Below are 23991 nucleotides of genomic sequence, written 5' to 3' on the forward strand. Positions count from 1 at the left end.
TAGCACCGGCACTCACCTGATACTTCTGCCACAGATCTCCGAAAGCGGCAGAAACTTGAGAGAAGTCGAGTCGCCGCCAATCTAGTCCAGCAAACCAACCTGCCAGCTGAATCCAAAGCTTCAGTGGAGGCGGCTCTGCAACAATCTCCCAACGCAATGATGCAATCCATCATGGAGATGTGCGAGGTATTCAAGAGTCCGGACGTCAGTCAAAGAGTACTTGCTCTTGCGAGTATGGCCTATTTGGACTACACCATGAACGCGCCTCGGATCTCACAACTTCCATTCCTTATCACACTCAACGTCAACATAGCCATTGCAAAGAACGCCAAATTGATCGGCTTCGATCGTACAATAATGTGTTTAGACGAAGCAATCTCCCCATTTAACCAAAGCGGTCCATGGCCATCTTCACCCAAAACGCCTAAATGCTTGGAGCCGACACTGGTACAAAGATCGGTTGCTCACCATCCTTGGCTCGACATATTCCCGTTTCCTAAGTTCAGAGACAACATGATCTTGGCACAAGACGCAATGATCTTAGACGATGATGAGCTGTGTGCGGATGTTGCGGAGGCGAACTTGGAGAACATAGAAAGGCCTGGCTTAATTGTATGGGGTGACGCTTCTCTTCCGCATTCATGGGAAGTGTCGCCCAAGTTTTTGAGGAAATGGGGATGGCTCCTTCAAGGTTGTCCGGAGATGTTGGAGGCGACGAATCGATGGAGGGAGAGTAGAGGAGAAAGACTGTTGCAGTGGCATACTGGTTGATATGCAAGGTATCTGCCATTTAGAATATCAACGGAGTTTATCAGATATAGAGTTTCTAGACTGCCGTTAACAATAATTTTGGTATTTTTTGACCTATCACAACTTGATGAAATGAGAGGTTTCGAATTTGTCGGCTACATCGGCACGTGCTACAACGATGGTGTTCTATCTTAGAAACTCTCCTACGACCCAAACCTACTCACAAGCACGCGCTAGCCCATACACCCGAAGTAACAAGAACAACTCTCGTGAATTTTCAGACTTCGGCTTCACAGGATTCTTTTCGGAGGCCGGTCTTCAACAATTGGATAGGGTCGTGTGGCCCAATGGCAAGGCGTCTGACTACGAATCAGAAGATTCTGGGTTCGATCCCCAGCATGATCATATTTTTGCCGTTCAAATCGAATGGATGTATCCACAGGCCCAGTTTAACCTGTCTTTGTCTCTTCTTTCTTTTTGAAGTGGAAGTATAGCTTAATGTCAGCTAGTTAGAACTTGGAATGATGCCGGCTTACTTATACTTCACTCACTTGGACATCATCCATCGGGGGGTCTAGGTATTATTTTTAGAATCTGAAGGACGAGGGTTTCCCTTGTTTTAGTCTAGCAACTGTTTAACATCCTAATGCTCTATAAAACTCTATTTCTGGTGTAGCCTTGCCTCTACCTTTACGCCCCTGCCTTATTCCGCTGTCTCGCGTCGAGTCCATCGGACCTCAGCGGGGTTCATAGGACGAGAAAACATAGACTTGAAGTTATTAGTAAGTTACCGGCATCAAATGGGAGAAACACTTACAGAGTAATCTGGATCCGGGAGGGGAGCCTTAGGGTCAGGCTGTTCGATATGAAGCAATCGCACAAATGTAGCAACGATAGCACCCAGTTGGGCGTAAGCGTAGTTCTCACCCACACATCGATGTCGTCCAGCTCCAAAAGGTAGATAAGGACTGGTGACAGACTTGTTCATCATACCGAAGCCGTAGTCGACTGTCTGAGCATCTCTATCGTCCTTCTCAAGAGGCTCGATTTTGTCCCAGCGATGAGGATTCCATTCGGATGGTCGAGGGAAGAACTCTTCTGAACGAGCAATGGTACCAGGAGACGCTAGAAGTGTATGGGACGGAGGTACTACCCAGTCTGTACCGGGTACACGCATGGGTTGCTTGACTTGTCGGAGGATGGAGTGGATAGGGCTGTGAAGACGGAGGGTTTCCTTGATAACTTGGCCGTTGAGAGTCAACTTCTGGAGGTTCTCCCACGTCAAGGGTTCTTGAGGCGAACCTAAGACAGCCACCTGTTCATCGTACAACTCTTGAACAAGATGGGGCTTATGCGCAAGGTTGAGAAGAAGCCAAGCACCACTAGCAGCAGTATTATGTTGACCACCCATCAAGATAGCAATCAACATCCTCGCGGCATGATGGTCTGGAAGATCCTTGCCATCTTTATACTGCGCATTCATAAGCGTCCAGACCATATCCGTCTCATCACCTTGGTTTCCTTTTTCGCGACGCTCACGAATGATGTCGCTGAACAGCTTTTCCATGGTCTTTCTTGCATGGTCGCGCCTGAAGTTCTGGGGTAGTGGAAGACCTGGCATGATGAAATTGATGGGCTGAAAGCCGTCATCAAGGTGACGGTAGAGAGTGGCGAATGTGCTATCAAACATGGCGCGGACTTCATTTCCTAACAAAGATCCTGAAGCGGTGTAAATGGTGATCTCGGCCATGACTTCTGTGATGTTGACGATTCCTGTATTTCCTTTGAAGTAAGGTGAGGTGTGGACATAGTCTTCAACCTCTTTGACGAATTTGGGGATGTAACACCGTAGAGATTCAGTGGTTAGGCCAAGCTTGAGAAGCTGGGAAATCTGTTAGTCTCCACGCTGATGATAGTCGATGTTAATTACGTACCCTCTTCTGGTCCATGAACCGCGCATTGGAGCAGTCATACACAACCTCCTCTCCAAAAACAGGTGTAGTGAGTTTTCCGTAAACATCTTCAGCGTTGGGATCGGCATGCTTTCCATTCAAGATGAAGTCATTGCCCTTGGGCCCAAGAAATACAGTCGTCGATTTACCAAGCAGGATGAAGGTAAAGCAGTCTCCATACTTGGCTCTGCAGTCAAAGAAGAATTTATACGGATCAATACCATATTGAACAGTGCTTCCGATCAAGGGAAAGATGTGAAAAACGACTGGAGGGCGATGGGGATTGGGGAACCATATTTGTCGAACCACGTTGGTGACGACAGATAAGAAGATTGTGACACCAACTGTAAGAGGAATTGATACCGAGAGAGGTAACGCTCTTAGACTCCCGTATAGCGCCTCCATCTTTAAAGAACCGCAATGAAATATGCAAAGATTGAAAAATGTGTCCAAAAGTAGGTCAGGTCGGGAGTAAGCACCATCAAATGTTTTACTCTTAGTCGATATTAGTTATCGAATCAGTGGATGCGAATACGAGATGAGTCAGCCTTATCGGACGATGGATCTACCAATTGATCGTGTTCCTGAGAGACATTCGATTGCCCCTCACCGGCGGATTACCTGACCTCTGATTGGTTGTTCAATCAGTGCTCAAATCTGCCTATTGATCAGCCTGATCTGATATTTAAAACCGAGGCTCAATGCACAGCCGCCTAATTGACGTGTCAGACGATATATCCTTGCGCCTTTTCTTCTCTTTGCCCTGAAATCTTATTCGGTTTAATGACTTCCACAGCATATTGAGCAGAGCTAGCATTCTTGAGCGCTAAAATGAGTGGGGATATTGAATGTCCTGATGGCGACACTCGTGGCGTGAGGGAGGTCATCGTCAAGCTGATAGTCGCTCATCTCACAGCAGTCGTCGCCTTCTGCAATCTCCAGTCCCTTCGCGACGAGCGCCTCGCATCTATCGAACCAGTTTTATTTCTCGTCTTTCCACTTATGGTCATCTTCCAAACAGTCCTCGGTCTACTTGTCATTCACACCTCGTTGGCTGTCAGCCTTTTGAGAGAGCCCAAATTCTGGCAACAACATGTCCGCATGTATACCCGGCAATGGAGTACTCTGTTTGCGAGGAAACCACGTCCTGAGCGCTCAGTGGAAGAGAGTGTCGGACTTTTGACGGAGGAGAGAATAGAGGAATCCCGGTCTGAAAGGGCATGGGTGAAAATCGGAAGATTGGCAGTTATGGCTGGGACGCTGTTCCAGTTCGTGGCTACCATCTTCTTATACAAAAGAAGGCTGAGTTTCTACGGTTGGGAATCTCTCAGCATCATCGACCATCTCACATTTGAACTGGCTGTTGGTGGCACTACTGTCTCAGTCATGTCCGTCCTTCTCCTCCTTAAGCTACCTGGCTTTAGAGAGGCACCGGAGGTTATTTCCCCTGCAACAAAAGATATGCGATTGAGGGAAGTCCTTCGCTTCTTCCGAGGCGATCCAGGACGTTGTCGTCGGTGGTATCGCATCCCTTATCAGCCCGGCTCGGGGATGGAGATGTGCATGGCGACATGGGTTCTCTGTATCCTTTCTGCGACATACAACGGCGAGATAATATTCCCGAGATACCTAGAAATCTCCTACCCCTTCGCTTTCGAACTCGTGAAACCAATTCTACCAAACGCCCATCTACCAACCTTTTACTTTTTCACTGTCGCAGGCTTTCTGGCTTTCTTGACCCTGGGAAAGATCGTCATCGACCGCACGGTTGGCTTCAAACTGAAATCCAAGAACCTGTGTGGGGTCCTTCTTGAGCTGATCGCGCTCATCATCAGTTTTTGCGCTTTCTGGTTCATAATGGTGGTGACTGCTGTATTTTCGATTGGTCCTTTATTCACATATTTCATGCCTGTCGCGTCCTTCGGTCCGGTATGCGGCTTGCTACCCAAAGGAATTGAGACGTACGTACTGTTCTCACAACCACCTTTCAGGACGGCGGAGAATGGAACGGAATACGATTTGTGGTGGAATGATGAGAAAACAGAATGTCTTTTGCTGTGGAAGGATCCTATGGCTGACTACCTTTGGTCACTTTTCTAGAGCCTTCACTCTAGAATGCTCATATCTCCCCAGTCCTCCAATATCTAGTCGACAAAGCATTAAATAATGACTCAAAAACGGGACCGTTATCTTGGATTGGTAGCTAGATTACGAAAAGACTTGGACCTAACATTGATACCTCGCCATGCTCCTTCACTAACCACACTGATACACCGGCGTTTCAGTGTGCCAATAAGCATACAAGTTCTTGTTTCCCTTTCTATCAATCCTTCGTTGACTCTTAGCCTCTTCCTTCTGCGTCTTCTCCTTAAATCTCTGGTTCGTAGCTATGAGTGAGCGCTGCTCAGCTGAAGACAGGTGCATCAGAGCAGTGCGATCACCGACACCCATGTTTGCTAGTTGATGTGCTGCTGTAGCCTTCTGTCGCCTTTCCCGTCTGGTCAACGCCTGGGTGTCGGGGATAGAAGGGCCATTGCTAGTATCAGGCTCGAAATCGGGCTCGGTGACGTATTCTATCTGAGGAGTTGTGGTGCGTGGTCGACGACGTATTTGAGAAAGCGAAGGCTCCGCTTGTGCTGAGGTCTTCTTGGAGATGAGTCGTCCAGATGGCAGACGCATAGAGTCCTGGTCCACTTTCAATGGCCTGCGGTTATCCTTGTCGCTGCCACTATCACTCGAGGAATCTTCAGCAACGTCTTCCCGACTTTGATAAAAGTCATAGAAATCAGCGAACTCTGAGTCCTCCGAAAGGTCAAATTTGCAATGACCTTTACCCATCATGTGCTGTTGCACAGCTTGGACAGTGGATCTCGTTGTTTCACAGTACAAACATTCTCGGTACTCGAATATGACGAGATGCAAGTATCTGAAGAATGTTTCAAGGTCAACTGTGAGATGTTGCTGTTGTGGGATGAAAAGGCCGTGGGACTTTTGCATATGAACCATACCATCCTCGAGAGTTGGGGATGCAATGGGACAAAAGAGGCACTGGCCGGGGGTGAAGGATCGAGAGATTCGATCTGAAGGTTTGTTTGAATCCATGGTGTTGGAAGTGAGAGGATTGGTATCCTCGATGTTGATTGGGAGTGTTGACAGGGCTGTCATGTTGGTTGTTACAGTGGTGTCAGTAGTTGTTGCTCCTAGCATGAAGTTGAGTTATGGAGAGTAAAAGTGTTGATGAGATGGAAGTGAGACTCTGTTTTCAAGTGTGCTGACGTAGTAGTTGCTTGCTGAATTGAAAGAGCAACACGAGGATCATCACGCCTTATATGTTCGTTCGATCTATAATGGAAGAAGCTTAAAAGTATGGGTGTCGAATTGGTGCCTCTTGATTGGCTGTTTGAGGTGAGTCAAGGGGTCCTGCTAGTCCTATTTAGGTGCTGTCTAGAATGATTCATAGTGATTCCGCTCCGCCGCGGGGCCAGTACTTTGCTCTTAACAAAGCACTACCAAGACAAGCACAGATGCGCATAGCGCTCATGTCTATCCGGCCGCGATCAAAACCCACGGCACCCCGGGCCCGACAGAACCCCTTCTCAACATGTCAGAAGATTCGCCGCCGAAAGCATAATGAAACACGAAATAATTTAGTTATTCCCAGACTCCATGTTCATACCATAATCCGAGGACAGTTCTTTCATTACCAACCTGTCAGCACAAAATGTTTTCAATAATACCGCCTTCAGACAGCGTAAATCTTCGCAGTAGCGCTCAGTTACAAGGCAACCAAACAACCACCTCAAGTACCATTTGAGAACCGAGAAAAGCTTGATCACAAAGTTGACATCTATTGCAAGTGTTTTGTTGTCGCGATTGTTTCTTATGACTTTGTTTGATTCGAATATTGACTAGTAGATATGATTTGGGAAAACAGATACATATAAAATTAATTGCCAAAACGCCGTGCTTCCCAGATTTCGCCCTTTTATCATCTTCCCAACTACTGTTCAAAAAGTCCTTTGAACACATTGTCCACATGAGCCTGGACTTGACCAGCCATCTTCTCCCTAATACCAGCCAACACCTTCTCATTATCCGCTGGCTCACTCTTCTCAGTGATCAGGAACACTCCACCGGCAGATTTCTTAGCCTTCTCAAGGCCTTCGGGAATAGAGACAGCCGCAGCTTCAGTCTCCTCAACAGTATATCTGGCATTGGTGGCATAGAACAAAGCTCGAGCAGCGACATCGTCAGGACTAGCAAAGAGCAGACCACCAAGTGGCGTCACAATCCACTGAAGCAGAAACCCGATGATTCCGCTTGATCCTCGAGAAAGAAGAGGAGTCGCAGTAAGACCGGGAAAGGCGTGGACAAAACTAATCTTTGGGTTTTCTTGGGCAAGGCGCTCCAGGGTGAGAGTGAGCATGGTGGCAGCCTGGTTGGCGGAGGATGCGACACCGAAGTTTCCTGGCTTAGCGAGGTCGAGATCATCTTCGACCAGAGGACCTTCTTGGCCTCCGGCGAGAATGTTGGTGACATGAGGGTTCTCGCTGCGGTTAAGAAGAGGAAGAAGAACTTGGATGGCGCGGACACGACTGTAGAAGCGAGTTGTCAACGACGGCTCAAGCTTTTCCTTTGTTTCTGCACATGGTTAGTCTTCTATAACTGAGCGGGAATTGGATATGTGGCCTACCCTTTCGTCCTTCAAATGACATGAAACCGACAGACATGAATAAGATATCAACCTTGGTCTCACGCTTTGAAATCTCCTGCATGGCAGCATCGGCTTCCTTGACTAGCGAAACATGTCTCTCGATGAATTCGACGGTAGCGGATGGGTTGCTTTGGCGAAGCTCGGCGATGAGAGATGTTGCGGCTGAAGCACTGCGGCCGACGATATAGATAGTAGGTGACTTGCCGTCTGTAGCAATGGCAAGCTGTTTGACTGTGGATCGGCCAATGCCGGATGTCGCTCCGAGGAAGACGGCTGTGAGATTCTGGGGGAGGGAGTTGGGGAGAGTTGTGGAGTTGGAGGTCTTGATTGTCTTAATTGCAACCATCTTGAATGTTTTAGATTAATGGTACTTGGATAAATGTTGTTGAAATGTTGAGAGTGTTATAATGTTTGCTGGCTATGGTTGAAAGATGTGATTGTTGATGCTGCTGATGATACTTTCTTCAGCTTCCCCTCCCGAGTTATATAACTCCCAAACCCCATGGTATTTATTAATTCTATGCATATCAAACTTATCGGCACTCCTACTCGCGCAAACATGGATATCCGACAAAGTAAGCACAGATGCTTGTCAGTTACGATTGGTAGGGATGCAGCCCGATCAGTAATCTGACAGACATGTGAGTCTGTTCTGATTGGCTGCGGAAGTCGTGCTCGGAAGTCTTGGCATTTACCGAAGGCCTCATCCTGCAAAAGCTACTATGTACTAGCCCTACATTATGGTAGTGCTTATCAAAGGAACCTTCAAGCTCGCTGTCCGAGGCGTTTTATCAAGAAACGAAATTTAGTCAGCGCTGAAGTTTCCTCATATTGATTGCCTTGCCTGCCTTTCCCTTGGTGGATCAAGACTCTTATATGGACTGGCGTCCTCTCCAACACTGTCCTCCTCTTCTACAGCTTTACCTGTTGGCGCTCACTATTGCTTATAAGTACATCGTATAATTGACCATAAAAAGACATCCTACTGCCAGCTTAGGCTATTCAAAAACAGATGGTGGTTAGCTCAAAGTGGGGATACTCGGTCTGACAGTGCTTTGATTCGACGTCTGCGACTGTCCATTTTGTGTCTACCCCAGATCTTTCAGCCATGGTACTCAGACTGTCAATCCTCCCATTTTCAAAAGCATGGGAAACTACATTCTTAAGATCTTGAGGAATGAGTCTTTGTTTTTTTTGCGAAGTCGGACGCTGGTAAGTGTGCCTTTCCCTTTCGAGAACATTCTTACCAATCTCTCGCTTAGTCACCCAATTCCAGTCATCGTGAGGGGCAGAGTCATCTTTACGCCCTTGCGATGACTCTAACTGGTATTAATAAATATATAAAAGCATTAAGATCTTGTTTCAACTATCCGATCTCAACTGCTTTGCAAGTCATTTTCGCCAAGATGGGTTCTACTACTTTGACAGCATACAACGCTTTCGCCTCTGATAAGGCTCAAGGCAACCCAGCTGGTGTTGTTGTACTTCCCGCACCAACTGACAGCCCCGAATACAACAAGGATGCGGAGTTTCCATATGAGATATTCCCTCCAGCTTCGAAGTTGCAAGAACTTGCCACAAAACTGGGATATCCCATGATCGCTTTCGCAGTTCCTCTAAAGGCAGGAAATGACGCGCCTGACTATGCCGTTCGTTGGTTCAACGTTTCCCACGAAGGACCACTTTGCGGCCATGCTACTCTTGCCTTGTCCCAGCATCTGTTTAGTACTCTACCGAACCCACCTCAAACGCTGAGGTACTTGACCAGGCTTCATGGCATCGTCTCTGCCTCTCTTCATCAGAGCCCTTTCGGAGACGAGAAGCTCGTGGGTATTGAGTTTCCAGAACTTCTTGATCTTCCCACAGTACCAAAGGGGAGTGAGAGGTGGGAAGAATTGAAAGGACTCTTTGAAGAGGCGACCGGATCTGGGTGGGAAGGACAAGGCGAACCTGTTGGCTTGTTTGACCTGGATCAGTATCTCTTGCTCGAGTATAGCCCTGATCTGGATCTCAAGAGTCTTAACATCGATCCCCAGAAGCTAGTAAGTCTCTATCCCAGATCCAATAACATATGCTTATACAACAGGCCTCGCTCAACAAATTCATGTACCTATTCCAAATCTCGACCTCGCCTTCAGAGCATATCCACACTCGTGTGCTCAACGCCTTTGGAAATCACTATGCGGAAGATATTGCCGTAAGTAATTTATACACTAGATTGTCCGTCAGTTTGACTGACATCCAGAAGACGGGCTCTGCCCACCGAGCTATTGTCCCACATGCTTTGTCGAATGCTGAGACTACAGCACGACTAACGCAGCATCACCCCGATTTCAGCGGAAACACGTTGAAGGCCTTGCAGCAGTCCAAAGAGGGAGGTCAATTGACAGTCGAGTGGCTTCGGGATACCAAGTCTGTGAGGATCATGGGCAAGGCTGTGCGGGTGAGCGAGAACGGTGTGGATATCTAACCAATTTATCTGCTCAGTTCTTATCAGGGAAAAGTGCAGCCCTTCATCTTGGGCTCTACAATAAAATAAGCGCCGTAACCTTTCTTCTACTTAGATTCATCAATTAAACTAACTTGAGTCAGACTTTGGGCAAAGATAGACTTGGTTGGCACACCATGTGAAGTCCAATGACCCTTTTCGCTGTAACCTGTCCTGCGGACCTTAACACCGGGTTACGATTCTCTGTGTATCGCATGATACAACACCGGCCTGAGTCACATCGAAGGATTCCAATAGTCAGCTATCAACTTTAGGCTAAATAAAAGTCGGTAAGCAGAGCGAGTGAGGCCATTGCTATATAACCGTAGCGTTATTCCTCATGTCTTGGCCAGACTTCGCAACTAACAGAAGCACAACAAACAGTTTATCATGGAGTTTAACCCCACTAGAGCAATTGTCCATAATGAGGGCTGCGACCTTCACTACTGGCATCAAGGCGCCGGCCCTCTCATGATCTTCGTCCCAGGTGGTAACGGCCACGGGAGACAATTCAACAACATCATAGCCGCTTTATCAGACCGCTATACTTGCGCGACGTTCGACCGACGCCAAATGTCGGCGAGTCAAGTCCCTGTCAACAAACCACTAAGCCCAACCCAACAAGCCCGTGATATCCGAGCTGTTATCAAAGCTGTCGGATTCAACAAAGCTATCGTTTTTGGCAGTAGCAGTGGTGGTATCTTCGGATATCAATTTGCCCACGACTATCCCGAGATGGTTGTCCATCTGATTTCCCATGAAGCAGGGATTTCTGCGCTCATGCCTGATGCGACAGAGATTTACGACTGGATGTATGGTCTTATTGCATTGCACAGAGAAAAGGGACTAGATGCTGTCGTGGCAGAATTCGACAAGTGTCTCATTGGCTATGATGACGAGGGAGTTCCTAAGCCTGCATCTCCCGAACCGTCAAATAGTCGCAACTTCTGGGAGAATGAGTTCCCAAGATTGCTTGGCTATGCTCCCAATTTCTTTCGAATCAAAGAGAACCAGACCAGTGTTGGTGTTATGAGAGGTGCAAGATGTAAGGAGGCGTTTTATGCTAGGGCTATCGAGGCACAGGCTGAGATTTTGGGCTGTCCACGTATGACCGTGCCGGGTAATCATGAGGGTTTTCAGTGTGAGACGAAGGACTTTGTTCCTTTTCTCTTAGAGATGATTGATATATTGGAGAAAAGGAAGCAGTCTGTCTAGAGGGCGGCACTTACCAGTGTCAGAGTAATGAATGTTTTTAGAAGCTTTGTCCCAGCAAAGAGGTATATGAATATTGAACGCCTGAAGCATTGGTTGCGCTTTCCTCTTCGACTTGATCTCTAAATTACGGTCCCCAGGGATGTTCTGGCTCTTTGGGCTATATTTGTATCTCTATCTTTGATCATAAACTTCTTCCCCAGCGACGATGCAAGCGCTATGATAGGTGCTATCTCTAGCGAAGGTACGCAAGTCCTTGCAGCCAGTTTTGGAGGCTTTGCAGGCGGCTGTGGGATGTTCATGGATGGCCCGGCTTGGAGCGGCAATGGTGGAACACTGACGTCAGGCCTGACCAGCAACACTCCTTCAACAGCAAGCATATCGAGTACAATTGCAATAGTAACTAGTAATGATACTGATAGCACGACTTCACCTATAGGACTTCATAGCAAACTACAACTGCAGAATCAACAGGTAGAACTACCACTGATGCCGATGACACGGCTGCAACTGACAATAACACGGAAACCTGATCAGAGATAATCACCACTACCATCTTCGAGCTCAACTTTACATCGAACAGCGACAACAGCACTTCAACTATCACCACAGACGAGATAATAATACCGAATTCTCCAGAGGGTCCCAGGTGTGGTACTATATTGACGGAGCTAACGACTACTAGCACTGAAGGAGAGCCAACACCAACCTCTGGAATCACCAAGAGGGGAAATGCAATGTCAGGTTCAGCTTCTAGTAGGTCTGGCGATGCGGTTGAGCCTCAAACTACAGCAGTCCTCGTACAATGGAAATGTAAACCTCTACGACTTCCGAGACGCCCGTCCCCGTAATATTCATCTTCTCAGAGGCTGTGATAATTGTGCTGGATAGACAAGTTTCTGCCCGGGTCAACTTCTGAATCGAGACCCATCATAGTTCGCAATCCCCAGTCTTCCATCTCCTCCCACCATCTTGGCTCCAATTTAGCATTAAGGTTTCACGAGCTTGAAAGGTGGACTAACTAACGTCATGCTCTGCCGATCACTTCAGCTCGATGAACGTGCATAAAGATTCCTACTTAATTCTGAGACCTTTCGCGTCTCAAAAACAGGTCCGTGAAGCTATCGCCACCCAGCGCAGTTATGTTTAATAGGTTGCAACATCTTAACAGTTTTCTTGTAGGTTCAACAAGGGTATTCGTTCATCATGATGTGGCCAAGCCCCATCACGAAAATGTTCATTCGAGAAGGTTGGTGACAGGGATGAATGCAAGATGTCAAAATGTAACTGTAACCAACCATCGGTCAAGCCGATTTGTTCGTACATGATCATCACTGACAATCTCATGTCTCGTTACCAGTTTTTCAAACGATGTTGATATCATATTACCAACACTTCGCTTCTAAAGCTGAGCTTGAATGCTTTGACCCAATGTTCTCTCCCCGCGTTGGCGTTTCGATGACCCCGCGAGCCAAGTCTGACTCTATCTTGGCGTCGCTTCTTGGCGTCCTACGGTGTAACAACTCCGGTCGCTTGACAGAGTTTAGTGTGGAATTGAGTTTTCCGCAAAAAAGGAACGAGGTCGTTATCCGGGTGTGCCTGAGACGGCTATCGAGATCATGGAGGGGACCTACGGCAACGCCGATACAAGTTTGCCATCGACATCAGTGAAAATTCAGTCTTTTCGATCCTGACAACTGCATGACACTTCCGCGGATTGAGTTTTTCTCGAAGGATCAACATCCTCCTATCGCCACTCCTTGCCCAAGACTTTGAACCTCCACTGTGACGTCAATCTGAATCAGAGTCATCTTGAGCAAGTTTTGGTGGACAAGGAAGACCCAAGCTGACCAGCATATACGAAAAATGAGCAAAACACCATAAGTTGTATACGAGATTATCGTCAATTAAATTGATCGCTTTCTATATTGTATATTTAAGCTTAAATCTATGTAGCAAGTCTATAATGCACGCTAAATCTATACATCGTACTGAATAGTTCGTCGGCGGCGTCTCTTCTCCGCCTCTTCGCGTTCTCTCTCAGAGTCTTCCTCAGAATGTGTTCCAGAGAAGATAGCAAACTCGTTTCGCGCGTGTTGGGCGGCAGGGGAAAGTTCGCCGGAAAGAACCATGGAGTTCGCGCGTGAGTTGGGATCGGGACGGCTGAACCGGTTGAAGGCAATGAAGTTGTCCTCGTCTCCGGTGATAGCGTTGGCTGGTGTCGCCATGGTGAAGGACTTGCGACGGATCGAAACGGCGTCGTCCAGAATAGGCTCGACTCCGCGCCACTGGTAAATGAGGTTGAGGGCTGGGATTGAAAGACCGTGCCAGATGATGGAGAAGAAGACCAGCCAATAAACAACTGGTCCAGCAAGATCGAGGACATCCTTCTCTTCTTGGTCTGCTGCATCGCCGTGGGGGAAAAGGTGACGCATGTGTTCGCGGTAAAATACAGCTCCTACACCAATAGGTCCAAAGTAGCCCATGAAGAGAGCCTCTTTGATGTCATGGCACACCTTGGGCATGAACTTGTAGACCAGAAGAATAGCAGGGATACGTCGAAAGGCGAGAACCATGAAGCCAAGGCCGATAAGTCGGGGGATTGTCACGCCGGTGCCATCGGGGTCATGGAATTCGCTCCAAGGAAGGACAGTTCCAACGAACATGAATCCACCAAAGTTGAGAAGAACATCGAGACAGTGGTTGACTTCGTCGTGTCGCTGATACGTCTCGGCGAGGAAGTTGCCATCCCAGTTGAGGAGGTTGCCAGCAACGAAGCAGGCAAGCAAGTCGTTGGTGCCCATAGCACCGCAAGTACCGATAATGAAGAGACCGATAGCGACAGGGAAGAGCAGGTAGGATTGCTCATCGATCCACCCCCTGTGTCATGTCGTTAGCTAATGTTCCCTGCAAAAAGGATCCCCCTAGGGGTAGCGCGTCTTGTCTGCTCCACTGTAGAAAAAGTGGACAGAACAGGAAAATGAAGAACAATCAGAGAAACTTACTTCCGAAGAGCAAATTTGATGCTGCGGCATGAGACGTAACCCACAGTGGCTCCGTAAGCGACACCCAGAACAATGTAGTAAACCCAGCATTCGACAAACCACTGCTTCATGGCCTCGCCGACGCCGCCTCCGAGACGACCCACGTCGGCACTGCGGGCGAGCAGCCTGTGGGCAGCCTCAGCTCCGTTACGAGCAGCTTCACCGCCACTGGAACCATCGTGGCTGTAGTCGGTTGTACCAAAGCAATGCCTCATGATGTATGTCGCGAGCATCAGAAAGGGAAAGCCGAGTCCATCGTTGGCACCAGCCTCAGACGAGATGATCTCTCGAAGGTGACGGGGCACATACTTGTCGGCAAATGGGCCCTTGGCAATGGCCTGGGACAGGATAGGATCTGTGCACGTGACACACGAGGCAATCACCAGAGCACCAAGGAACGTGAGCCTGGGAATAGTGGCCATGATGCAACCAGTGGTGCAGAGCCACATGAGGGTCATGACGGGGATGAGGCAGATGGCCATCTCCTTCCAGCGGGTTGCGTTGTATTTTGCGGGCAGCTGGTAACCGGCAATGACCAGCTGCACGCCAATGACCACGCGCATCAGACCCAGGGCAATATCCTTGGTCTGGCCAACCTGGCCTTGGCCCCATCTCTCACTGTCGAGAAATTTCGCTGCCACAGGGCCGAGGCAGATGCCCACCAGCATAGCAGGCAAGGCTTCTCCAAGGTACCATTTCTGCTTGATCTTTACGGATATTACACCATAAAGTGTCATAAAGGCACCTGTAGAAAAAAGAGAGGTGTCAGTTTGCCAAGTCTTGCCAAGGCCTGGGCAATTTCCCTGCCAAGAGATTGCCCAGAAAAGTGTTCTTGGGAGTAAACATACCAAGGACTGCCAACACCACGTTGAAGTCCGTCAAACTGACTTGAGGCATTATAGCGGCTTTTCGTCAAAGATATACTTGAGTAGTATAAAGTGTGGCTTGTCGATGTGGTTGTTGGGTGATGTGAGATTATTTGTGACTTTGTTCTGCTACGGGTGGCTGAAGAAATGTCTTCCGTATCAGGGGATGATCTTCTGGCAGAAATAAAGCTTCTAAAAGTAACAAAGGTGTGGTGATGAGATGGTGCAATGCGCCCAGTAAGCTCTATCGCTGCTCAGAGTGTGTCGACGACACAAACCCCCAAAGCAAAAAAGACATGAAAGGTGTATGGGAAGCAAAATGAAAAGACGAGAAGAAACAATTCTTTTAAAAATGAGATCAAGGAAAACCGGCAAGCAGCTATGGAGTATTTGAACTCTGGCAAAAGAGGTACGTAGAGAAGACACAAAGGGCCAGAGCCGTGGGTCACTCTGTAGCTGGGTTGAGAGCTGGGTCCCGAAAGGCTTTTGTATGACAGGATAACATAACACAGGTAATATGAATGGCAGCACGTCCCCATCCTCCTCCACGTCCGCTAGCATCATTTATTGGGGATGGGATGGGGGTCAAGAAAATGCCTCACAAGGTGAACGGAACCAGAAATGGACGATGGGGGAGCTAAACTAGGAATATCAGGGGGACCCAGGGACAAGGGAAGGGGGAATGAAGAGAGTCAGTACTAGAGCACACGATCTGCGCGGATGATTCAGGCCCTGCAACGCGCCAGAAAACAGGATCTCTTTCTCTCTCTGCTATGATTTCCAGGGTTCTAGATGAGCCTACCAATAAAAAGTAAAAAGTTTACCGCTACTGTACGCATGCAGGGCCTGCGCCTATGACCCGCAGCGCGCAGGTCAGCCAAGGTTGGGGAAGAAGAGACGAGGTTTTAGCTCTTTAGGGAACGAATACACGCCATATCGAAGAGTCTGGAGCTTCTGGCTATGCGATCGATGGAGTCAAGTTTCGGACAAAGTGGCAGGATTGAGGCATATTCCATTCTCCATACATATTTTGATGACGCTATTACCTGTGTTGGCTTTACTGCGTCTCGATCCGTGATGTGGCTGGCTTTGACTTGCTGCAGGACTATCTATGGATTACGACAGCTGCTTTGCTGTAGATTGAGGCTCAAGAGCAAGACAGCTGACGATAGTTGTAGATCTTTGTTTTACTTGACGTACTGCATCGAGGCTCATGCTCAAGATAAGAATGTTTTGATGCGCTGGCGTAGAAGGGACAGAAGAAACTTTAGGTGATCGGCAGGGCATGACAGGACGGGAAAAGCGACAGAAGGAATGGGGGGGGCGACAGACGACCCTACAAAGGACAAGAAAAAAGAAGGGAGAAGGGTACCCGCCTCATTATCGTGTGGAAAGAAGACTCTAGTAAGCCCCGTGCGACGGTTCTTCAAACGATCGAGTCTTGGCTGTAGCAGTGATATTGGACCATGACGACGGTGCGAGGTCGTTCCAGCGAATAGGAGTCACTAAAACAGATGAGGATGAGCGCTTGGCGCTTGGCGCTTACTTGGCAAACAAGCTTATTTGTTAAGGTTGTTGAATAGTGGCGCCAGCCAAGACGCCGAGGGTCAAGCGTGGGGCGGACACAAGACCGGCTCCGCTGCCAAGATACTCGGTCAGTTGTCCTGAATCTGTCCAATCTCTCCGCCGGAACTGAGAGGAAAGGCACCTGATTATTATTTCCTGGGTCAGACGGGGTGTCCGATGATTGCTCCCGTCCTCTTATCGCTCACCACCATAGATAATTCAGGTGTTATTAATAGCCGCATAGCCTATCAACACACCGAGATTGACCTTGACATTGATGCTTGACATTGACTGTTTCAAAGATATCGGGCCGTTGGTACGTGTCTTTTTGTTGTTTACCGCAACACGTAACTCAGCTACCGGGTAGTCAACTCCTGACATGACATCCCACGCCAATCTCCTGAAAGCCTCATTTCACGGCACGCGATCGACATACCGTAGCCAAGCAGCCAAGCCACGGGACTTGAATATCACTATCACTACAGAGTATCTTTAGAAGGATTCATTTATAATAGCATTTCTTTATCTATCGCATTCTCAACTCGTAGCGCTTTGATGATCGCCCTTAAGCACGCCATTAATGTAGGGCTCATTGACCCCGGGTCCACTTGGTGACACCTTAAATGAGCATCAATTTAACCGTCCATGGCTTTGCACTCATCAATGTCTCACCAAGCCAAACAGTAGCGTGAACACGGGAGTTTAGAGTACAAAGCTCTAAATAAGTGTATTTTTAAGCTTACCACAGTGTCTTGAAGGGTCAAGGTCTGTTCTTGGACATGTCGATCGCAACAAGAGATGGTACAGGGTAATTTCATGTTCAATTAAAGCTCATCAAAGACACATGCTTCTCAACGCTGGCCGATGTGTAATATGTACACCATGTACGCATACATTTCTCCAATCGTGTCTAGTAAACATAGAAGTTTGTCACCTCAGGATGTTCCCTTCTCGTCTTCTCATTCTGCCTCTTCAAGTTAACCCTCAACCCCCATGCAATAACCACAACCCCCAGCGAAAAAGCAATGCTCGCAACCCAAGCCTTCGTATATCTTGGCTCATCAGAAGAGGGCCACAAATAAGCCGTGTACACATGTGCCAAGTTTCCAAATGTATTGCAGATCGCCAGTGACACCGCCTTCTTCTCGCTAGTCTGTCCAACAGTAGCACTGATCCACGCAAGAATGATATTATTGATGCCAAAGCTGAAACCCACAAAGAGGTAAATGCTGAACATCCGAGCGGCAAGGTTGAGTGTGGAGACGGCGATGATAAAGCCCACCATGACGATGGACTTGCAGATAGTGATGTGAAGGGTGCGCTCGTTCCACCGGCCCGAGGTCCAGGCCATGACGATACTTACGATGGCGGCGAGGAGGTAAGGTGGACATGTTAAGACGAGAGTGATTGTGCGACTGTAGCCCAAGGTTACCATGACCGATGGGAGGAAGTTTTGGAAGCCCACGGATGAGAGATGGAGGTTGTACATGAGACACAGTGCCCATGTTCGCCAGTCAGTGGCTGATTCGCGAAGACCGACCCAAACACTCGTCTTTTCTCGTACGTCGGTGGTGTCGGTGTAGATGCGGTTGTGCGCCAGCTGTCGCTGCTCGTCGGATAGCCAACGAGTGGTCAAAGGGTGATCGGGTAGGAAGATAAATGCCAAGATAGCGGTCCCGATTGACAAAGCGCCTTGAATGATGAAGAGCCTAAAGCCAAATGTTAGTCAACGGATGTGAATGTCACCTGGGTAGTATAGCTACCATTGCCAACCAGCCAAACCATGAGTTCCATCAAGACCAGCAAAGACACCGGCTGCAATAAGACCTGCGAATGAACTAGCCACCATGTTACCCGTATAGAAAATGGCTAGTCGAACAGCCAATTCCTTTCGCGTGTAGAACATGGCGAGAATGAACAGGGCTCCGGGATAGAACTACACATCCTCAGTCAGTTATCGCTCGAACCCTGGGCATGGGTTTACTTACTGGAGCCTCAGTCACACCAAGGATGAATCGCAGTACCACCATGCTGGAATAGTCCTTTGCTAAGAACGTCAAAAGACTGACGATTGACCATGCAAGACAGAAGCCGCCCATGTACCAGGATGGCCTGACTCTGTTGATCAGCATATTGCTTGGGACTTGCCCAGCGCTGGAAAGATGTTAGCCATAGAGAGACTCGGTATTCAGGTAGAAAAGACTCACATGTATCCGACAAAGAGAATGGAGACGCAGGTGTTATACTGAGTTCCAACTAGACCCAGATCTTTCTCGAGGTTATTGAGGCGAGCATTGACGAGAGCGTGTCTGTCGAGATAATTGAAGAGGTACATGAGCCATAGCATGGGCTAGCCTCATTTAGCAGACGTACATGAGGCACTGCTGCTGGGACACTCACAAGGATGTATCTATCCAGTTTCTTCACCAGCGCGATTTCTCGCGGATCAGTCTTCGCATGTGCACCAAACTCATCGACCTTGTCCATCTTTGGAAACTTGGAAAACACAGCGTCATCATTCGTTGCTGTTGTCTCTGCTCGCTCAATATGGTCGTTGCGAGCGACATCATCGTCGCGCTTCGCCTCGTCACCCGTCGGGACGTTATAATTGTCTGAAGCAGCCATTTTGACGTCAACTCGCCCTACCCAATTGGTCAGAGAAAGAAAACAGAAACGCGCACGACAACAGCGCAGCGGACGTCGTTTTTATCTCCCATCATCACAAATGCCAAGACCCCCCACGGGGTAAAATATGCGGGGGATCAGCAAACCTTAATCAAGTGACGATATGGCTTTGAATGCGACACTTGCCATTGGATCGCTTTGAAATAAGGTAGCATGGACTTGTACGAAAGAGGAAGAAGACGGTCAGCGAGCTACCGAACAAAGGGCAAAAAACCGGTAAATCTCAGGCGGAAGGGTTCCATTGGAGTCGGCGGCCAATTGATGATGAGGAGATGCGGAGAGAAAGGTATAGCTGTCGTTTCATGACGTGGGATGCTTATCTTGGCATCGATATTGATGTGGCAGATGGTAGACGGTCAATTAACGATTCATGGTCACAGAAATCGATGATGATGGAGAGGGAGTTGGCTTGTGGTTGAGCCTTCGTGTTCTTGAAAGTATAGACGGGGAGATGGACGATGACGGACATCCATCACCTGTCCCTTTTCCTAAGACCAAAGCGATGTCGTTAATCTTAATAAGCTATAAGAGTCTCAAACCGAAGGTTAAAACGACTTTTTGCCCTTGGTTCATGTGCAGCCCAAGCTCAATCGACGCGAAGTGACTGGATACATGGCCTGCGATTTGAGTGCGCCATTGCGGATCTTTCGTCTTAAAAGTCGAGAATGGTGTCAGCTGGAAAGACTTACAAAGCCTATATATCACCTGGACACTTTATGGTTAGTTGACAGACGTGGAAAAAAAAAAAAGAAAAAAGACTTTAAGCCATAATGTGAGAGGGCTACGTGTGGAGATAAGTTATGGAGCAGAAAGATGTAGAAGATTCTGGTTAAAGGATATAAACTGGAACGTAGCGATGCGTGTCGAATCACATGAGTTGAGATTCAGGCGAGGTGGTTAGGGCAGGAAGAATATCCTCAGGGCGACGACCATGGCAAGAGAGCCAGGTATGGAATCCGACTGATGTGGATCCTACAATGTCTTCTTGAGCTTCTTTATAGCACAATATGCTTCATACCTCTATCTACTATTAGTGGTTGGGGTGCACATCTGCTAACACTTACGAATACTCTTTGTCAAAACTTAGTAGAATTGTCAAGGTCTAAACATCTAGAAAGTAGTTGCCTGCCTAAAAAAAAAGAAAGAAAAGTTCAGCAGCAGAAAGTTCTAGTTCAGGGCATGCCCTTGTGATTTAACTATTTAATCGAGAATATTTGGACCATCCTGGAGAAAAGCATTATCATCCTTTCATATTCGCACCCACCCCATCCTATTCATATATACCACAATCTTGAGTCACCCTTCAACTCCATTCACTATGCGTTTCACTCTTCTTGGTCTGGCCCTTGCTGGTCTGTCGGCGGCTTCTATATGGCCTCCATGTCAAGGCTGGAGCCGTGACTTGTGTGAGGCCAAAATGCGCAACCGGTCTGCCGATGCCCGGGATATGCCCGGCTACCCTTTCCACCCCCACCATGTTGCTGGTGATGACAACTATGATCCCGAGGTGGAAGGTAAGCCCGGTTATGGTCACGGCAACGGCGCTGTCCTGCTCTCAGCCGGACCAGACAGCTACTGGGACCAATTCCTGCGCTTCGAGGGTGGTTGTTTCCATGGACGCACTGCCCCATCCATGAACCCGAAGGTACCCGGGATGGGTGGTGCTGTCAACTGCACCTACTATCCCGACGGCCCCAACCCCAAGCCCAATTACAAGATCATCCCTGGAGATGAGGGTGCCGCCATCCAGAACGTCACCATCGGGGCTGAGCTTGTGTCCATGAACCCTCTGCAGGTCAACATGACCGTGCACAACCCCACTCCTCTCCCCATCACCTTCTGGAAGGAGTGGTCTCCCCTGAGCAAGCGTGGTTGGCAGCTTGGGTATTACTCAATCGAGACCGAGCTCTGGGGGCATTTCTTCGGTCGTGTTGGCGAGAGGTACCGCATGAACTTCGTGCAGGAGATCCCCAAGCGCCCCGAGTCCATCGATGAGCTAGTCCAGCTCAACCCCGGCGAATCCGAGTCCCAAACTGTCACCCTCTTCACCTGTGAACCCTCCTCCGAGGGGTCAATCTTCGACCCTTGCAAGCCTGAGATGTGGGAGAGGGCAATCGAGTCCCTCCGACTTTTGGGTTGGAAGCGAATGCTTATCCAGGGAGATTGGTACGGCATCTGGGCCAAGACCAAGGAGGAGGCTTTCGGCAACATGACCGACAAGCCTATGAAGGGTTACTGGACTCGTTGGTGGGCCAGTCATGCCGTCATCCCCACCGATGACGAGCTCAAGGAGTTTGGAGCTTATACTCCTTTCAGCGCTCCTTGGAATGAGACAGAGGCTGCCGTTAATGGGACCTCTGCTTGAGCGCATCGATGGGCGAGATGCCCTTTCTGCCCCCTGACCTGCATTGAGGGGGACACCATATGGAATCAACCTTACTCTCTACGGGAAAAAAACTTAGAAAAAGACAAAAAGAAGACGGAAGGAAAAATGTAGAGACAGAGGTTTACTACGCGGATTGCATGTATGCACTGGAATAATGTGTAGTTGGACAGGATAATGCAGTATTGCCGTCTCAGACAGAGACTGGAACCAACTACTTAATACAGGCATCATATCAACTATTAGTGGCATCACCCGTAATGTGAAGTGACCCATCTTGCAATATTCTGGGAATGAGAAATTGTTTAAACTTTATTGATAGAGTTGTGTCCGAACCGTACTGATTTTGTTCCAAAGTAAACACTACCCTAAATTCTCACATCCTCTGCAGGGAGTCCGAGCCTATTAGTATGAGATTCCCTCGGTTATACGGTCTTGCTCAAGCCGGCAATTGAACTTCAATGGTGTTGGACTTGAACCCATAGTCAAGGTTCTTGGCCCAGTGAGGTTGCTCCCCTTTCCAGGCTCCGATACCAAACCACTTACCCTCCAAAAAAAAGCTTGATCTTCTTCGCATGGCGAATCATCTTGAACCACTGTTCCTTCTCGCCCTTAGTCCCACTGGGAATGGGAATGGTCTGCTGATAAGTCTCGTTCGGCCTCAGATGCACCAGATCATTAACCAAATACTTTTTGTGATACTTGCGATCGTGAGGCTTGGTGTATTTGCCCATCTGCGTGTGAAACCACTCAAACTCCTCCCTCTGGGGCGCAAAGTTGATCTTTGTGTCGTCTGGAGAGATATTAAAGTAGCCCAGACGGAAGGAATCTTTATCAACGACAGAGTTGCGTGTCATGATGGTGACATTCATCTTGCTGTTGTTCCGGATGATGATGTTGATGGCGATAGGGTCTTTACCGTTCTGCTCGATGGTGACGTTGACTGCTCGGAGGGCCTGTTGTTCCTCATAGCCGAGTTTCTCGTAATGAGGATTTGTGAAATCCTGTCGTTTTTCATGAGGTAGATCTTTCAATCTTCTGTTCTTTTCGAAGTGTTCACGGATTTCCTCGACAGTTCGGGTTTTTGGATATTCTTTTCCCTTTTTGTTATTATCTTCGGGCTTAGTCTTGGTCTTCTCGATGTGTGCATTAGCTGTTGGGAATGACCGTCTTTCGTGTGGTGGCTCCTTTAATTTTCTGTTCTTTTCGAAATGTTCACGAATTTCCTCGACAGTTCTGACTTTTGGATATTCTTTTCCCCTTTTATTGTGATCTTTGGCCTTAGTCTCGCCCTTCTCGATGGGCAAGACGAAGCGTGGATAGCCCCAAGGCCAGCGCACACCTATCCTCTTCATGTAGTCGAAGAGGGTTTCGCCAGGTATCATGGGAGGAACATTGAGAGGAACTTTATACTTCTTGTTATTCTCTTCGGGCTTGGTCTCGCTCTTCTCAATGTCTGCATTAGCCTTGGGAGATCCATCATTCCTTCGGTGGTGGTGATGTCCGTCATGCTCTGGTACGTCCACGCTTCTGTGACCGTAGTCGTGACCGAGGCACCCTTCCCATCGCTTGCGACCGCCGCAGCCGCAAGCCTTCTTCTTTTCCTCTGTGTCTTCTGGACTGTAGTTGGGGACATGAGGAATGGGGACACGAGGCATGGGGACACGAGGGCTGGGGACGCGGACGCTGGGGACTCGGATGGGATTGGAGTAGGCGACGCAGGCCAGAAGGCCTATGGCGACCAACAGATGGTAGATTGGAAAGCAACGCATCTTACGGAGAGAGGATTCTAGATTGTGTTCAGATGTAAAGCTAAGTGTGGACATGAGAAAGGATTGTCTTCTACTTATACGCCATACAGGTGAGGGGAAGAAGAGGACACATCAGGGACCGCCGAATAATTAATCAGCCCACTGACGCGATGAAACCACTTAGGGCTTGTTGGACATGGCTGATTGGCATCGAGATAGCGACTTGAATGGCGAAGACGAGCGCGGCGAAAGCCAGCGCGATAACTTACCGAAGTGTGGAAAACATCAGGCCACACCAAATTATTACATGGCCAGATGGATGGCCAGCATACCATCTCGACAGCCTCCTCGCCGCTACATGGCTACTCATATCGTCATTATTGTTGGCCACAACCACTGGGGCAGTCAAGATTGGCCGTCAAGGATTACGACAACAAATCAAAGCAGCTTAGATACTGGCATGGAATGCTCCTACTGATTTGTTCCTGGGCCTTCCAGTGGTTGATCCTTCGGGGCCTCACCCGCCATGTCATCGCGCTGCATCAGTCACGATGCCAGTTTCTGAACTTATTCTCACGAT

General features: G+C 48.4%; 10 protein-coding genes across 10 annotated transcripts; 4 read left to right on the plus strand and 6 right to left on the minus strand.

Moving 5' to 3' along the window:
- Positions 1–1453: 1453 nt before the first annotated feature.
- FIESC28_00373 (uncharacterized protein) lies at positions 1454–3107 on the minus strand (the record flags this gene model as incomplete). Its single annotated transcript, XM_031154524.1, has 3 exons — positions 1454–1519; positions 1568–2632; positions 2685–3107. 3 exons carry the CDS (start codon positions 3105–3107, stop codon positions 1454–1456), a joined length of 1554 nt encoding a protein of 517 aa, XP_031021383.1.
- A 426-nt stretch (positions 3108–3533) lies between these two features.
- Positions 3534–4802, plus strand: FIESC28_00374 (uncharacterized protein; the record flags this gene model as incomplete). The annotated part of the gene is made up of 1 exon (XM_031154525.1): positions 3534–4802. The coding sequence occupies one exon, from the start codon at positions 3534–3536 to the stop codon at positions 4800–4802; it is 1269 nt and encodes a 422-aa protein (XP_031021384.1).
- A 156-nt stretch (positions 4803–4958) lies between these two features.
- On the minus strand, positions 4959–5867 carry FIESC28_00375 (uncharacterized protein; the record flags this gene model as incomplete). Its single annotated transcript, XM_031154526.1, has 1 exon — positions 4959–5867. One exon carries the CDS (start codon positions 5865–5867, stop codon positions 4959–4961), a length of 909 nt encoding a protein of 302 aa, XP_031021385.1.
- Positions 5868–6702: 835 nt separating this feature from the next.
- On the minus strand, positions 6703–7762 carry FIESC28_00376 (uncharacterized protein; the record flags this gene model as incomplete). The annotated part of the gene is made up of 2 exons (XM_031154527.1): positions 6703–7343; positions 7396–7762. The coding sequence occupies 2 exons, from the start codon at positions 7760–7762 to the stop codon at positions 6703–6705; spliced, it is 1008 nt and encodes a 335-aa protein (XP_031021386.1).
- A 1060-nt stretch (positions 7763–8822) lies between these two features.
- On the plus strand, positions 8823–9886 carry FIESC28_00377 (uncharacterized protein; the record flags this gene model as incomplete). Its single annotated transcript, XM_031154528.1, has 3 exons — positions 8823–9458; positions 9503–9613; positions 9662–9886. The coding sequence occupies 3 exons, from the start codon at positions 8823–8825 to the stop codon at positions 9884–9886; spliced, it is 972 nt and encodes a 323-aa protein (XP_031021387.1).
- Positions 9887–10294: 408 nt separating this feature from the next.
- On the plus strand, positions 10295–11119 carry FIESC28_00378 (uncharacterized protein; the record flags this gene model as incomplete). The annotated part of the gene is made up of 1 exon (XM_031154529.1): positions 10295–11119. One exon carries the CDS (start codon positions 10295–10297, stop codon positions 11117–11119), a length of 825 nt encoding a protein of 274 aa, XP_031021388.1.
- A 1976-nt stretch (positions 11120–13095) lies between these two features.
- Positions 13096–15057, minus strand: FIESC28_00379 (uncharacterized protein; the record flags this gene model as incomplete). The annotated part of the gene is made up of 3 exons (XM_031154530.1): positions 13096–13996; positions 14122–14905; positions 15009–15057. The coding sequence occupies 3 exons, from the start codon at positions 15055–15057 to the stop codon at positions 13096–13098; spliced, it is 1734 nt and encodes a 577-aa protein (XP_031021389.1).
- Positions 15058–17502: 2445 nt separating this feature from the next.
- On the minus strand, positions 17503–19217 carry FIESC28_00380 (uncharacterized protein; the record flags this gene model as incomplete). The annotated part of the gene is made up of 5 exons (XM_031154531.1): positions 17503–18301; positions 18356–18528; positions 18581–18746; positions 18800–18942; positions 18993–19217. 5 exons carry the CDS (start codon positions 19215–19217, stop codon positions 17503–17505), a joined length of 1506 nt encoding a protein of 501 aa, XP_031021390.1.
- A 1378-nt stretch (positions 19218–20595) lies between these two features.
- FIESC28_00381 (uncharacterized protein) lies at positions 20596–21642 on the plus strand (the record flags this gene model as incomplete). The annotated part of the gene is made up of 1 exon (XM_031154532.1): positions 20596–21642. One exon carries the CDS (start codon positions 20596–20598, stop codon positions 21640–21642), a length of 1047 nt encoding a protein of 348 aa, XP_031021391.1.
- A 560-nt stretch (positions 21643–22202) lies between these two features.
- FIESC28_00382 (uncharacterized protein) lies at positions 22203–23432 on the minus strand (the record flags this gene model as incomplete). The annotated part of the gene is made up of 1 exon (XM_031154533.1): positions 22203–23432. One exon carries the CDS (start codon positions 23430–23432, stop codon positions 22203–22205), a length of 1230 nt encoding a protein of 409 aa, XP_031021392.1.
- Between the last annotated feature and the right edge of the window lie 559 nt (positions 23433–23991).

Source organism: Fusarium coffeatum (assembly GCF_003316985.1).
Source record: "Fusarium coffeatum strain FIESC_28 chromosome Unknown BRIP53273_contig_9, whole genome shotgun sequence".
NCBI lineage: Eukaryota > Fungi > Ascomycota > Sordariomycetes > Hypocreales > Nectriaceae > Fusarium > Fusarium coffeatum.